Source organism: Musca autumnalis, unplaced genomic scaffold (assembly GCF_047663935.1).
Source record: "Musca autumnalis isolate F117 unplaced genomic scaffold, ASM4766393v1 scaffold_1, whole genome shotgun sequence".
Taxonomy (NCBI): Eukaryota; Metazoa; Arthropoda; class Insecta; order Diptera; family Muscidae; genus Musca; species Musca autumnalis.
Window position 1 is genome coordinate 23,644,001 of NW_027411644.1, and position 15,174 is coordinate 23,659,174.

The window sequence follows — 15,174 nt, forward strand, 5'->3', positions numbered from 1 at the left end:
GCAGTAATATCGGCCTTGTACTTTTCAAGTACGTCTGCCAATGCGAAGACTGCACCATCTCTATAAAGAGTGCGAACATTCCAGTTTCAATAAAATAATGGACACTTTCTTTCAACACCTACGAAGAAGATTGGATCTATGGCTCTATTTGCCAAATGAATGAAAAAGACCAATGTTTAATATTCAGTTAACTCTTTATTAAAAATACATAAAAATTGCAAAGCTACAATCAAATAAAACATGTTTAAAAAGAAAATGTATATGCGCCAGAAAATCAAAGACATTTAAAAATTTATTTGCTGTATTCATTATATTTTAGCGATTGAACTGTAGTTAACATTTATTTTTTTTTTTTTTGGTTTTGTAATAACTACAGAACAAATAAAATTGTAAAATAAACTGTGAGTAAAGTTATTAAAAAGTTACTTAATAGATCCGCTAAAACAAAATAAAATGAACATTATATGTATATTAAAATCGAAAGCTTAAAATAACTTATACAAAGATCCTGTGAAGTAAATTGTAAATTAAAACTGAAGTACATAAAAATAATGTGCCATAAACAAAACAATAAACCAGAGCTCTGAAATACTCGCTCGAATTCTACTCGCGAGTGAAATTTGAGCGAGTTCGAGCGTGAGTACTCGCGCGAGTAGAAAAAATAAATCGTGTATACTCTATTTTTACTCGTCACTCGCGAAGCATATTTCAAGTTTGCTCGTTTTTACTTGAGAGTGAAAAGTTTTTGCGAGTACGAGTACTTGAAGAGTACGAGTTTTGCAAGAAAAAACGAGTGGAAGTGAAAATGCTCGAAATAGAGTACGAGTTTACTCGAAGAGTAAAATCGAGTAGGAAAATGTATTCACTTTTTGATCGTTTGTGTGTTCGGAGGTGCGGATGGGGTTGTTGGGAGGTTCGAACCAGGTTGTTTGGATTTTCGGAGGTTCATAGGAGGTAGTTCCGAAGTTCGGAAGAGGATGGTCAGAGGTCATCCGAACTTCGGAACTACCTCCTCTGGACCTCCGACCAACCTCCTCCGAACTTCGGAACAACCTCCTCTGGACCTCCGACCATCCTCTTCCGAATTTTGGAACAACCTTCTCTGGACCTCCGACCACCCACCTTCGAACTTCGAAATAAACTCCTCTGAACTTCCGAACAACCAACTTACTCTTTCCATATTCACCATATTCTTACTACGCACGCAACGACACACAAACGACAAAAAATATTTTTTTTCACTCGATTTTACTTTTCGAGTAAACTCGTACTTTATTTCGTGTATTTCGCAATCTTATTTTTAAACCAAGAGTACTCGCGAGTGCTTCCAAATAAAACCAAAAGAGTGGAGAGTTAACTTCTTGTAAAACGTGTACTCTTCGAGTACTCCCACTCGCAGGTATTTTTCACTCTCGAGTAAAAGCGAGAAAATCGGACTTTTTACTCGCACTCTTCGAGTACTCCCACTCGCGAGTACTTTTACTCTCGAGTAAAACGAGCAAATCGGAGCTCTCTCTTTTAAAAACAGCGAAAGATATTCTGTGACACACACTCATCGCGAAGAGGAGCAGTTTGAGACATGACCTGACCGACATGCACTGGTATCCTTCCCAGACATTTTAATACACCAAACTTGGACAGATAGACATGGAAAAATAAGAGAAGAAGCAAATATATTAGTAATGAAGGGAAAACATGTGGGAAATTAGCGTAGCGTAAACTCACCGTATTCCTGTTTTTGGGCAGAGAGTCCGGAAAACTCGTGTTTGAGCTCAATCCAGGGTTTAAGTGGCTGTTCTCCATGATTGTTCGCCGTGCCAAATAGACAGATTAACTTCCAACCGTAGGATTGCTGACCGTTGTTTTTTTGTCCATTCTGTCACTAGGTCTGTTCACCAGCAAGAACTGCGGACACAAAGACTGAGCTAAAGCTTGGCAATATGTCGACTTGTCAGCGACGGCGGTGAACAAATTTTAGCTCTCCCATTGAGGCAAATTCTTGCAACTTCAAAGCATATTCTAGATGACCAAAAGTTTGCACCAGTGGCAAAATTTCATTAACAATTCTTTTGACTTCTAGAGACCTTTAAAAGGCCTTATGTGTCCTAAGAACAAAGGACTTCTGACTGCTAAAAGGTCATAAATTTGTTTTCTGTCCCTTAAAAAACCTTTAAATGATCTTCTGTCTCATAAAAAGGCCATTAAAAGGTATTCTGACCCCTAGGAGACTTTCAAATAACCATCTGTACCTTAAGAAGACCTTTAGAAGATCGAATGTCCCTTAAGGCCTCTAATAGTATTTTGTCCCTTAAGAAGACCATTGAAAGGTCTTCTGACTCTTTGAGGACTTTAAAATGGTCTTTTGTCCCTCAAGTAGACCTCTAAAAGGCATTCTGACTCCTAGAAAACCTCCAAAAAGGCCTTCTGATTCCTAGAAGACCTTTAGAAACTCTTCTGACTCCTAAAAAACTTAAAATGGTCTTCTGTTCCTTAAGAGGACCTGTCCCATACTAAGACTTTTAAAAGGTCTTTCGACTTCTAGAAGAACAAAAAATGGGTTTCTGTCCCTTAAGAGGACCTTAAAAGTGGTCTTTTATCCCTTAAGAAGACCTTTAAAAGGTTTCTGACTCATAGAAGACATCAAATGGTATTCCGTCCCTCAAGAAGATCTTTCAAATTTCTTCTGACTTCTTGCAGAACCCCAAAAAGCCTTAACAAATGCTATAAAAGATCTTCTGTCTTGTAAGAAGTCTTCTAAAACGTCTTCTGATTCATAGAAGACTTTCAGGAGTTCATCTGTCCCGTAAAAATACCTCTCAAAGGTCTTCCGTTACTTAAGAAGACCTACAAAAGATCTTCTGTCCCTTAAGAAGACATATAAAATGTCTTCCGACTCCTAAAAGACCTAAAAGTGGTCATCTGTCCCTTAGGAATACCTTTAAAAGATATTATGTCATTTAAGCAGACAATTTTAAGGTCTTCCGACTCCAAGAAGACTTTAAAATGGTATTCCGTCCCTCAAGAAGACCTCTATAAGGTCTTCTGACTTCTAAGAAACCTCCAAAAAGGCCTTCTGACCCCTAGAAGGCTATTAGAAGGTCGTGTGTCCCTTAAGAAAGCCTCTAAAGGATACTCTGTCCCTTAAGAAGTTTCCAAAAAAGTGTTCTGTTCCTTAAGAATACCTTTAAAAGATATTCTGTTTCTTAGGAAGACAATTGAAAAGGTCTTCTGTCTCCAAGAAGACCTTAACATTGTATTCTGTCCCTCAAGAAGTCCATTAAAATGTCTTCTGACTTCTAGAGGACCTCCAAAAAGGCCATCTGACTCCTAGAAGACCTTTAGAAGGTCGTCCTCTAAAATATAATCTGTTCCTTAAGAATGCCTCTAAAAAGTCTTCTGTTCCTTAAAAAGACTTTTAAAATATATTCTGTCCTTTATGGTCTTCTGACTCCTAGAAGACCCCTAAAGGCCTTCTGTCCCTTAAGAAGACCTCTAAAAGATCTTTTTACTACCTGGCTCTTAGAGTAAGTCCCTAGAAACCTCTTTTATCTCAAGAATCAAACTTATCTTTTTTCTTTTACCTTTGGTGTTGCTCCCTTCAAATCGAAATGTACGAGACATTCATGTCGTGGCTTGGCACCATCGCGACCGATGCCCGCCACCACCGGGATACCCATACGCTGTAGCTCATGTTTATATTGTGTCTGTCGCCCCGCCGATGATAACATTTGTGCCTCATTTTCCTCAAAGAGATAACTTTCACCAACTATGGGACCTTTTTGGCGACGAGCCACCAGTGACAACGTTTGTGCCGATGCTTCTTCAATAACTATGGATGTTGGATTTTTGGTGGGTTTTAAGAAGCGGTCCAAACCCGAATTGGCAAGGCTATTGGGATGCGTCTGCGAGCGTAATTTTTTTTTCGATTTTGTGCTTATTTTATTTTTCGACGACTCCTGTTGGAACCGTAGCACACGATTTGCTTGTGAAATGAGTTTTTGCAGGACATAGATATGTTTGTACGAGTCTTTGGCTATACCATCCGAGTAGGAGTCGGGTAAGTTCTGGGGAGAAGAAAAATAGGAGGAATAGAGAGTACAATTGCGATAAGTTTCAGGAATCTTATTGGAGTACACCACCATAGCCTCATTGATAGCCCGGATTCGTATCAAGATATGACCAAGTCCACAGGCCAAAGAGTAGAAATGAGGATACGACGCCAAACTAATATAAAGATATTTGTGTGCATCTGAAAAGGGAACAAAAGGGGAAGATGATTAGAAACATAAAGAGAAGAAGCTCAAGACTTAGGACAAAAATACTCGAAAAAAAATCAATATACGGACAAATATTTGAGCACCAAAAGCCTGATTACTGGCCTTAAAATTCTTTTTTAAAAATTCAATTTGGAGATGCCAATTATTGGCCTCAAAAATTCTTTAAATAATCCACGTTTTGAATAGCGCAATATTGGCATCAAAAATTATTAAAAAATCAAAAATTCTTTAACAAAACAGCGTTTTCAGATACTCCACGGTTTGAGAGACTCAATATTGGCCTCAAAATTTCTTTAAAAAAATGACGTTTTGAGAGGATTATTTTTTTTAAATCAAATTTTTTAGATGCTCTCTTTGAGAGGCTATACATTGGATTCAAAATTCTTTGAGAGGCTAAATATTGGCCTCAGGAATTCTTTAAATAATCCACGTTTTGAGTGACTCAACATCGGCCTCAAAATCCACGTTTTGTGTGGCTCAATATTGGCCTCAAAAACTCTCTAAATAATCCACGTTTTAAGGGGCTCTATAGGAGGCCCAAAAATTCTTTAAATAATGGCTTTAAATAATGGCTCAATATTGGCTTCAAAAATTCTTTAAAAATCTTCTCTTTGAGAGGCTAAATATTGACCTCATGAAGTCCTTAAAAAATCCACGTTTTGAGTTGGGCTCAAAAATTCTTTAAAAATCTTCTCCTTGATAGACTAAATATTGGCCTCAGGAATTCTTTAAATAATCCACGTTTTAAGACGCTCAATATTGGTCTCAAAAATTCTTTAAATAATCAACGTTTTGGGTGGCTCAATATTGGCCTCAAAAATCCTTTAAATAATCCACGTTTTGAGTGGCTCAATATTGGCCTCAGAAAGTCTTAAAAAATCTTCTTTTTGAGCGGCTGAATATTGCCCTCAAAAATTCTTCAAATAATCCACGTTTTGAGTGGCTCAATATTGGCCTCAAAAATTCTTTAAATAATCCACGTTTTGATTGAATATTAACCTATTAATTCTTTTTTACCTCAAAAATTCTTTAAATACTCTACGTTTTGAGGGACTCAATATTGGCCTCAGAAATTCTTTTAATAATCCACGTTTTGTATGGATCAATATTGGCCTCCAAAATTCTTTAAATAATCCACGTTTTGTATGGATCAATATTGGCCTCCAAAATTCTTTAAATAATCCACGTTTTGAGTGGCTCAATATTGGGCTAAAAAATTCTTTACATAATCCACGTTTTGAATAGCTCAATATTGGGCTAAAAAATTCTTTAAATAATCCACGTTTTGAGTGGCTCAATATTGACCTCAACAATTCTTTAAATAATCCACGTTTTGAGTTGCTCAATATTGGCTTCAAAAATTCTTTAAATAATCCACGTTTTGAGTTGCTCAATATTGACCTCAACAATTCTTTAAATAATCCACGTTTTGAGTGTCTCAATATTGGCTTCAAAAATTCTTTAAATAATCCACGTTTTGAGTGGCTCAATATTGACCTCAACAATTCTTTAAATAATCCACGTTTTGAGTGGCTCAATATTGGCTTCAAAAATTCTTTAAATAATCCATGTTTTGAGTGGCTCAATATTGACCTCACCAATTCTTTAAATAATCCACGTTTTGAGTGGCTCAATATTGGGCTCAAAAATTCTTTAAATAATCCACGCTTTGAGTGGCTCAATATTGGGCTCAAAAATTCTTTAAATAATCCACGTTTTGAGTGGCTCAATATTGGGCTCAAAAATTCTTTAAATAATCCACGTTTTGAGTGGCTCAATATTGGGCTCAAAAATTCTTTAAATAATCCACGTTTTGAGTGGCTCAATATTGGGCTCAAAAATTCTTTAAATAATCCACGTTTTGAGTGGCTCAATATTGGGCTCAAAAATTCTTTAAATAATCCACGTTTTGAGTGGCCAAACCATCCAAAAATATTTATTTTTTTTGAAATTTTGCCTTTTTAGGGCGAAGATCATTTTTAATGATTTTTGTTAATTTTCTCGTTTAGAGTTAAGCTTGATGATCTGAAATTATTTGCAAGAAAAAAAGGAAAGCCAAGGACTCGAACCCACATAGTCACCAAATTACGTTACCTGGTTTCATTGGTGGTAAAGCAAATCTTCGGACGTATCGACTATGTAATGGCTTCTCTGTGCTAGAACTTATCGTTTTTCAAATGCAAATGTGTTTTTGTACATTAACGCGGATACTTGGCCACAGAAATGTATTTTCTTCATGACATCAGGATCATCAAGCTTAACTCTAAACGAGAAAATTAACAAAAATCATTAAAAATGATCTTCGCCCTAAAAAGGCAAAATTTCAAAAAAAAAATAAAAAACAGGCTGAGCCCGGCTGGGATTTGAACCCACGTCCTTGAAAAACATATCAAAAAAAATGTTGTCATGGCGTGTTAGCGTTCAAAGCCAAAACTCATAACTTTATTTGTTTGTTTTTTTTTCTGGGCTTTGTATTTGTTATTCCTTTTTTACTACCGCTTTTAAACACCAATTTGATTTATTTCAATTTCGGTGTTATTGCCTTTTCCACATCGCCGAACATCGTCACACAAATGACCCTCTGTCATCAATTTCTATACGAATAAAAACACACAACATTTTTATTGTTTCTCTTTTTAATGAATGCCTCATTACAAATTCAATATCTCTATCTTTTCATCAGTCAGCCTCTGGTGGCTGGCTGACTGACTGATGACACAACAAATATGACGTGTGTTTTTTAATTTTCCATTTCGTTTTTGCTGTTTTTGTCTGTGTTTCTCCCTCCCCCTCCTTTGGCTTTTTGTGACAACAAATACGTGTGTCATTTAATATTACAAAGAAAGGACATAAATACCACCTATAACAACCTGCTCTACTTTATATCTCACTCCGCTTAGCTGTTGATAGGCCACAGACATGGTTAGTTTGATGAATGTGTTCCCAACCAAATACCAGTTTACGTGGAAAACATAAAACAACAAAAACAAACAGGAGATAGGAGGCTTAGTTTGTTTTGTCATAGTTTAGAAATGTGGGTTGGTTTGCCATCCATCTGCAACAACAACCTCTCATATCAACACAGAATCTGTATGGGCACACATACATAGCTGTATTACAGTTTAAATAGTTAGAAGTGGATACTTAGAATGTTAAATTTTTGAATAAAGAGAGCTGAAAGAGAAGCCACACATGAATCTCTGGAAGGTAAATATAAATTTCTTGTATAAACAACGCAAATAGGTGTTTATATTGGTCCGCGCACAGTGGTTTCTTTCAGTGATACTGACGAAAATGTTTTCCGCCTTAGAACCACATTTGAAAGGTAGGTCGTTTGTGCATATAAGACCTTCAGTAGAAGAAGACTTCTGAAAAGTATTCTCTTCCTCGATAAAAGTATTCTCTTCCCTCTATAGATTACCTTCTGACAGGTTTTCTGCCCATTGAAGACCTTTGTAAAAGGTCTTATGTCCATGAAAACCGTTTTACCAGTCTTTCGTCCACAGAAGACATTTTGACATTTGATTTTTTCCATGAAAATTATGTGATAGGTCTTCTATGAAAAGAATACCTTCTAAGAGGTTTTCTCTCCATAAAAGACCCTCTGACCCTAGGAGACCTTTTGTCACGTCTCCTGTTAGTAGAAGACCTTCCGAAAGGTCTTTTCCCCAAATGGTCTCCTAAAAGGTCTTCTGCCATTAAAAGAAGACCTTCTAAGAGGCCATCTCTCCAAAAAAACCTTCTGACATGTCATCTATCAGGAGAAGAAGTCCGTCAGACATGTTTTCTCTCCCTACAAGACCTTTTGTTAGATCTTCTTCTGTCCACAGAACACAGTTTGACAGGTCTTCTGTCCATTGAAGGCTTTTTGACAAGTCCTATGTCCATAGAAGACCTTCTGATAGGTTCTTTCTTATTAAAAACAGCCTTCAGAAGAGTTTTCCTACCACAGGAGGCCTTTTGGCATTTTTTTCTTTCGGATAGGAGAACACCATCTGAAAGGTCTTCTCTCCATAAAAGACCTTTCAAAAGGTCTTCTGTCAGCAAAGAAGGACCTTCTGAAATGTCTTCTCTCCATAAAAGATCTTCTGACAGGTCTTCTGTCAGTAGAACAAGCCCTTTTAATAGGTTTTCTCCCCATAGAAGAACTATTGACAAGTCTTCTATTCACAGAAGACCTTATGTAGAAGAAAACCCATCTATTGAATACATTTTGATAAGTCTTCTGTCCACAGAATACTTTTTGACAGGTCTTCGATCCAAGAAGACCTTACGACGGGACCTTCGGACAGGTCTTCTACCCATAGAAGAATTTCTGAAAGGTCTTCTCTTCATAAAATACCATCTTAAAAGGTCGTCTGACAGTAAAGGAAGACTTTCTGAAGAGTCTTCTATCTATAGAAGACCTTTCGTAAGTTCTTCAGTCCATTGGAAACATGTCCACAAAAAAACCTTTTGCCAGTTGTTTTGTCCATGATGGCCTTGGGACTAGTCTTCAATAGAAGATCTTTTGAAAGGCCTTCTCTTCATGAAGTAAAGGTCTTCTCTCCATAAAAGACCTTCTGAAAATGTTTCTCTACCGAGAAGAACTTTTGTCAGGTCTTCTGTCCTTAGAAGACCTTTTCTTTTGTGTGTAGAAAACCTTTTGACAGGTTTTCCGCCGCTTGAAGATAACATTTTGAAAGAAGATCTTCTGGAAGGTCTACTGTCCAAAGAAGACGACCTTGTGACAGGTCTTATGTTCACATCTTATGTCCTTCTGAAAGGTCTTCTTTTTATAGAAGACCATCTGATAGGTCTTCTGTAAACAGAAGAAGACCTTCTGAAAGGTCTTCTCTTCCAAGAAGACCTTTTGTCAGGATTTTCGGACATGTCTTGTGTCAGATCTTCTGCCTGCAGAAGTCCTTCTGAAATGCCGTTTGTCCATAGAAGATCTTTTGACAATTGTTTAATCTGCAGAAGACCTTTTGACAAATTTTCTGTCCAAGAAGACCTACTGACGGGACCATCGGACTGGTCTTCTATCCACAGAAGACTTTCTTCTCTCCCTAAAATACCTTCTAAAAGGTCTTCTGTCATTAGAGGAAGACCTTCTGAAAGTTTTTTTTTATACATAGCAGGCATTTTGCCGTTTCTTTTGTCCATAGAAGAACTTGTGACAACTCTCCTGTTCACAGCAGAAGACCTTCGTACAGGTCTACTATCATTAGAAGACTTTCTGAAAGGCCTTCTCGCCATAAAAGACCATCTAAAAGGTTTTCTGTCAGTAAAAGAAGACCTTTTGAATGGTCTTCTCTCCATAAAAGAACTCCTGACAGGTCTTCGGGCAGTAGAAGGAGACCTTCTGAACGGTTTTCTCTCCGTAGAACACCTTTTGTAAGGTTTTCTGTTCTTAGGGGCCTTTTGAGAAATCTTGTGTCCAATGAAGACTTTTTGACAAGTCCCCTGTCCATAGAGGACCATCTAACAGGTTTTCTGTGAGTAGAAGAATAACTCCTCATAGGTCATCTATCTGTGGAAGACCTTTTGACAGGTCTTCCGTCTATACAATACATTTTGACCGGTCTGGGCAGTTCTTCTATCAATAGAAGACCTTCTGAAAGGCGCTCTCTCCATAAAAGACCTTATAAACGGTCTTCTGTCAGTAAAGGAAGACCTTCTGAAAGGTCTTCCCTCCATAAAAGACCTTCTGACAGGTCTTCTGTCCATTAAAGTCTTTTTGATAAGCCCTCTGTCCATAGAAGAATTTCTGACAGATTTTCTGTCATTAGAAGAAAAACTCCTGATATGTATTTTGTCTATAGAAGACCTGTTGACAGGTCTTTTTCCGGTAGAAGATGAACTTCTTAAAGGTATTTTGTCTGTAGAAGACCTTTTGACCGGCTCCTGTCCATAAAATACGACCTTCTGACAAGCCATCTGCCCATGGGAGACCCTCTGACAGGTCTTCTGTCTGTAGAATACCCTCTTATAGTATTTCTGTCAGCAGAAGAAGACCTTTTGTCAGGTCTTTTCTGCTTAGAAGAACTTTTGTCAGGATTTCTCTACCTTCTGACAGATTTTCTGTCAGTAGAAGATAGGCCTTCTGTCCATGGAATGCCTTCTGAAAGGTCTACTCTCCATAGAAGACCTTTTGTCAGGACTTTTGTCTATATAATACATTTTGACAAGTCTTCTGCCCATAGTCGACCTTCTGACAGGTTTTCTGTCAGTAGAAGAATATCTTCTGACATATCTTTTGTTCATAGAAACCCTTCCGTCAGGTCTTCTATCGGTAGAAGAGAACTTTCTGAAAGATCTTATCTCTTTAGAAGACCTTATGAAGTGTAGTATGTCTATAGTAGACTTTTTGACAGAACTCTTCTCTATAAGAGACCATATGACAGGTCCATAAAGACCTTCTTAAAAGTCTTCTGCAAGAGAAGAAGAACTTCGACAAGCCACAGAAGAATGTTGTCAGGTCTTGTATCCATTGGTAATTTTGGTTCCCTTAAAATTCTTTGCCTCCTTAACCCCTGTTACATTTTTGTCCTTCTGTCTTCAGCTCCTCTTGTGATGATGATGGAGATTATGTCTAACTTTTGTTGTCGTGGTTTTGTGTTGAATTTTCGTTTTGGGCTTTGTGTTGTTTAAGGACGAAAATCACACAAAACATCAAATTGAGGATAACGTGAATAACACCAACAAACCAAGCAACCATCCACGACCAGCCAGGCAGCCAACAACCTCTCCGACTAAAAAACCAGATCAACTAACAACAATCTAAGCTATACAAACAACCAAAGTATTTGGCTTACAATTGGGTTTGACCATAATATGTGGAACAAAATGGTTAATGGCTTTGGTTGGGAAATTGGTAAATGTGACTATGTATGGATATGGGTGTGAGTCTATGTGTGTTTATGTTTTTCAGAGTGTTAGTCATTGTCCCGAGAGATTCTTCTTCCTATGATAATGCCACCATGTATTCCATGTTTTGTTCTCGTTTTTTATTGTGTGTGTGTGTTTTTTTTTAAGATTTCCGTTTAGCCAAAAACTAAACTTCCGCACAAACAAAATCGTCAACTCTCAGGTGAATTGTAAGCTGAGTGGTGGCCTCTGTGGTTTCGGTGGAGGTTTTTTGGTTACCCAAACCACAAGCAAGCGATTTAATCGGAAGAGATACAAGGCGGAGATATGAATTACAAAAGGATATGTGAGAGTTGTTTGTATTGTTGTTCGATAACATGTTATCATCCTTTGTAGGAGGCATCTAATTGGATTTGCATATATATCTATACTTATAAAAGAGTTCAGTAATGATGACTCACTGACTGATAATCAACGCCCAGACTAAACGGCTGGAGCTAGAATCTTCAAATTTTGGGTGAGGGTCGCTCTTGGTCCGAAGGTGTCAGATAAGGCTGGATTTTTGGAAATTCGAACTATAACGGTACGAAAAGTACTAAAAGGTAATAAATATGATACCCTTAGTATTAGGCAAACGCGAAGAGCTAGAATTCTGAAATTTGGAATGAGGTTCACTGATGGAGAGTTAGAAAGGTGTACCAAAGGGTTTTCGGAAACTCGAACTATAAGTGTACGAAAAGTACTAAAAGTTACTAAATTTAGTACTATTTGGTATTACGTCAACGGATAGAGCTAAAATCTTGAAATTTGGAATGAAAATCAAGGTTTAGAAGATGAGTTCATATAAGGAGGTGGTTTTGAAAATATGTACTCATGTGTACGAATAGTACTAAAGGTACTAAATTTGGTACAATATGAATTTGGGCGAACCGCTAAAGTTGGAATTCTGAAATTTGGAATTACTATTACTGTTGGAGCGTAGGTTTGAGATATGGAGGTAGTTTTCGAAATTCGTACACGTGGGTACGAAAGGTACTAAATAGTACCAAATAAGGTACAATTTGGATTTGGGGGAACGGATGGAGCTGGAATCCTGAAATTTAGAATTAGGATTACAGTCGGGGTGTAGGAAAGAAGTATTTTGGAAATTCGTACTTTTGGGTACGAAAAGTACTCAATGGTACCAAATTTGGTACAATATGAATTTAAGTGATCGGATAGAGCTGGAATAGTGAAATTTGGAATTAAGATTACTATTGGAGTGTGAGATTGGGATACTTTTGGAAATTCGTACTTATGGCAACGAAAAGTACTAAATTTTACCAAATTTGGTACAATTTGGATTTGGGTGATCAGATACATTTGGAATCCTGAAATTCGAAATTAAGATTACTTTTGGAGTGTTGGATAGAGGTAGGTATGGAAATTCGGACCTATGGGAACAAAAAGTACTAAATAGTACTAAATTTGGTACAATTTGGGTTACGGTGATCTGATGCAGCTGTAATTCTGAAGTTTGGAATTAAGATTACTGTTGGCGTGTAGGATTGAGGTAGTTGTAGAAATTCGTACTCATGGGTACGAAAGTACTAAATGGAACCAAATTTGGTACAGTTTGCATTTGGGTGAATGGATATAGCTGGAAACCCGAGATTTGGAATAAGGAGTACTGTTGGAGTGTAAAATTGATAAAGTTTTGGAAATTTGTAGTTATGGGTAGGAAAAGTACTAAATAGTACTAAATTTGGTACAATTTGGATTTCAGTGATAGGATACATTTGGCATCGTGAAATTCGGAATTTAAATTGATGTTGGAGTGTTGATAGAGGTAGCTTTAGAAATTCGTACTATGGATACGAATAGTACTAAATGGTACCAAATTTGGATTTGAGTTATCGGATATATCTGGAATCCTGAAATTCGGAATTAAGCTTATTGTTTGAACATAGCATTGAGGTAGTTTTGAAAATTTGTACTTATGGGTACGAAAAGTACTAAATGGTACTAAATTTGGTACAATTTGGATTTCGGTGATCTGATGTAGCTGCCATCCTCAAGTTTGGAATTAAAATACCTGTTGAATTGTATTGATAATATTTTGGAAAAATTTAGTTATGGGTAGAAAAAGTACTAAATAGTACTAAATGTGGTACAATTTGGATTTGAGCGAACGGATAGAGTTGGAATCAAGAAATTTGGAATTAAGATTGCTGTTGGAGTGTAGGATTGAGATATGGAAGTAGTTTTTGAATTTCGGACTTATGAATACGAAAAGTACTAATTTTGGTACAATTTGGATTTGAGCGAACGGCTAGAGCTGGAATCTTGAAGTTTGGAATAAAGATTATTGTTGGGGTGTAGGATTGAGGAAGTTTTGGAAATTCGTACTTATATGAACGAAAGGTACTAAACGGTACTAAATTTGGTACAACTTGGATTTTAGCGAACGGTTAGAGCTGGAATCTTGAATTTTGGAGTTAATATTACTGTTGGGGTTAGTTTTGGAAATGCGTACTTATGCTTACAAAAAGTACTACATTTTGTACAATTAGAATTTGGGTGAAATTATAGCGCTCGAATCCTAAAATGTGGAATTAGGTACACTTAGGGGTACGAAATGGTTCCATGTATGGTACAATTTTGTATTGGATGAACGGATAGATCTGGATTCGTGAGATTTGGAATTAAGATTACTGTTATCATTTGCTTATAACGTCCGATTTAAGAAATATGTGCCATAAATATACGAAAAGTTGTAAATGGCACAGGATTTCGTACAATTTGTTATTGTGTAAAGGGAATTTTGAAATAATAGGAGGAGGTTCGTATTTATGTATTTACATGCTGAGAACCTCAATTAAAATATCTCAAAAAATGTGGATTGCTCTTGTGTAGGCGTGACAAAATGTTTCCACCATTCTATATTTTATATTGTTTATTTGTTTTGTATATTTAACGCATACGAAGTAGCGGGCACTTTGCTAGTATCGTTAATAAAGGTTATGTTATTCGGAATTTGATTCTTTGGCGGAACTAATTTAAGGATTCTGTGGATAAAAATAGTGAACACAACAGGTATAAGTGTGATAGCATGTGGGGAGGATTGGTTGTGACTATTTTCAAGGGCAATCAGGGAAGTTATTCGGGTATGTTCTGGGACACACTTCACCTCTCACCTCACGCCTCAAGCATTTTGTTCACCCCATTTACGCTTATTTTTCAAGTACTTTATGGACGAACAAGGGTGTACTCTTCTTTTTAAATACCCTAATGAATCTTAGCTCCGAGAAATTCGCAAAAAAATAGGAGTAAATACGGTGAACAAAAAGCTTGAGGGGTGAAGTGAGAGCTGAAGACTGTGGACCAATAGGGCTCTGGGATGAAAGAGCCGTCTTAATTAGCATAAACACAAGACCTTCCAAATGTATTCTACAGAATCAGACAAATCTTTTAAAGGTATTTTTTGAGACGGAAAACCTATTGAAACTGATGACATTTGAAACCCTTCTATAGATACGTAAGCTCCTTTAAAGGAAAATTTAATTTATATTTTTCTTCTATAGGGGGAGAATACAATTTACAGGTCTTAAAAAAGTTAGAAATCCATTTCTGAAAACCATATAAAGTTCCTCTGAAAGGTCTTCTTTGGAGACAGAAGATCATTGAAAGGTCTCCTAACACAGAGAACATTTTAAATGTTTTCTAGCAGTCAGAAAACATTCAATAGCTACAGAAGTTCCTTTGAGCGTGTTTTATGAGGAAATAATATCATTTAAAGGTCTTCCAAGAGTCGGAAGACCTATTAAAGCTATTTTAAGGGGGGAAAACAATTTTAAGTTCCTCTAGGAGTTAGAAAACCTTCTAATGGGGTTCTTTAAGCACAGAAGACCATTTTTAGGTCTTTTAGAACTCAAAAGACTTTTTAAATGTATTCTTAAGGGGCAGGGAGTATTCTAGGAGTCAGAAAACCCTTTAAATGTCTTCTTTAAGGAAAGAAGGCCATTTTAAGATCTTCTTGTCTTCTGCAGAGCAGAACACCATTTAAAGT

General features: G+C 36.8%; 1 protein-coding gene across 6 annotated transcripts in view; it reads right to left on the reverse strand.

Annotated features, from left to right (window-relative positions):
• Nucleotides 1-278: 278 nt before the first annotated feature.
• The window catches only part of LOC141394983 (uncharacterized), a 177,062-nt gene continuing 162,166 nt past the window's right edge, over nucleotides 279-15,174 (reverse strand). For 2 of the 6 annotated variants that reach the window (XM_073970284.1, XM_073970259.1), the window contains exons 3-4: nucleotides 3,582-4,249; nucleotides 279-2,019 (exon numbers count right to left, since the gene is read on the reverse strand). In XM_073970284.1, the coding sequence (XP_073826385.1) occupies nucleotides 2,008-2,019; nucleotides 3,582-4,249 (680 nt within the window). In that variant the 3' untranslated portion in view covers nucleotides 279-2,007. Of the gene's footprint in view, nucleotides 4,250-15,174 lie in introns of all 6 variants that reach the window. The other 4 variants (XM_073970275.1, XM_073970247.1, XR_012410528.1 and 1 more) reach the window with 3 other exon arrangements.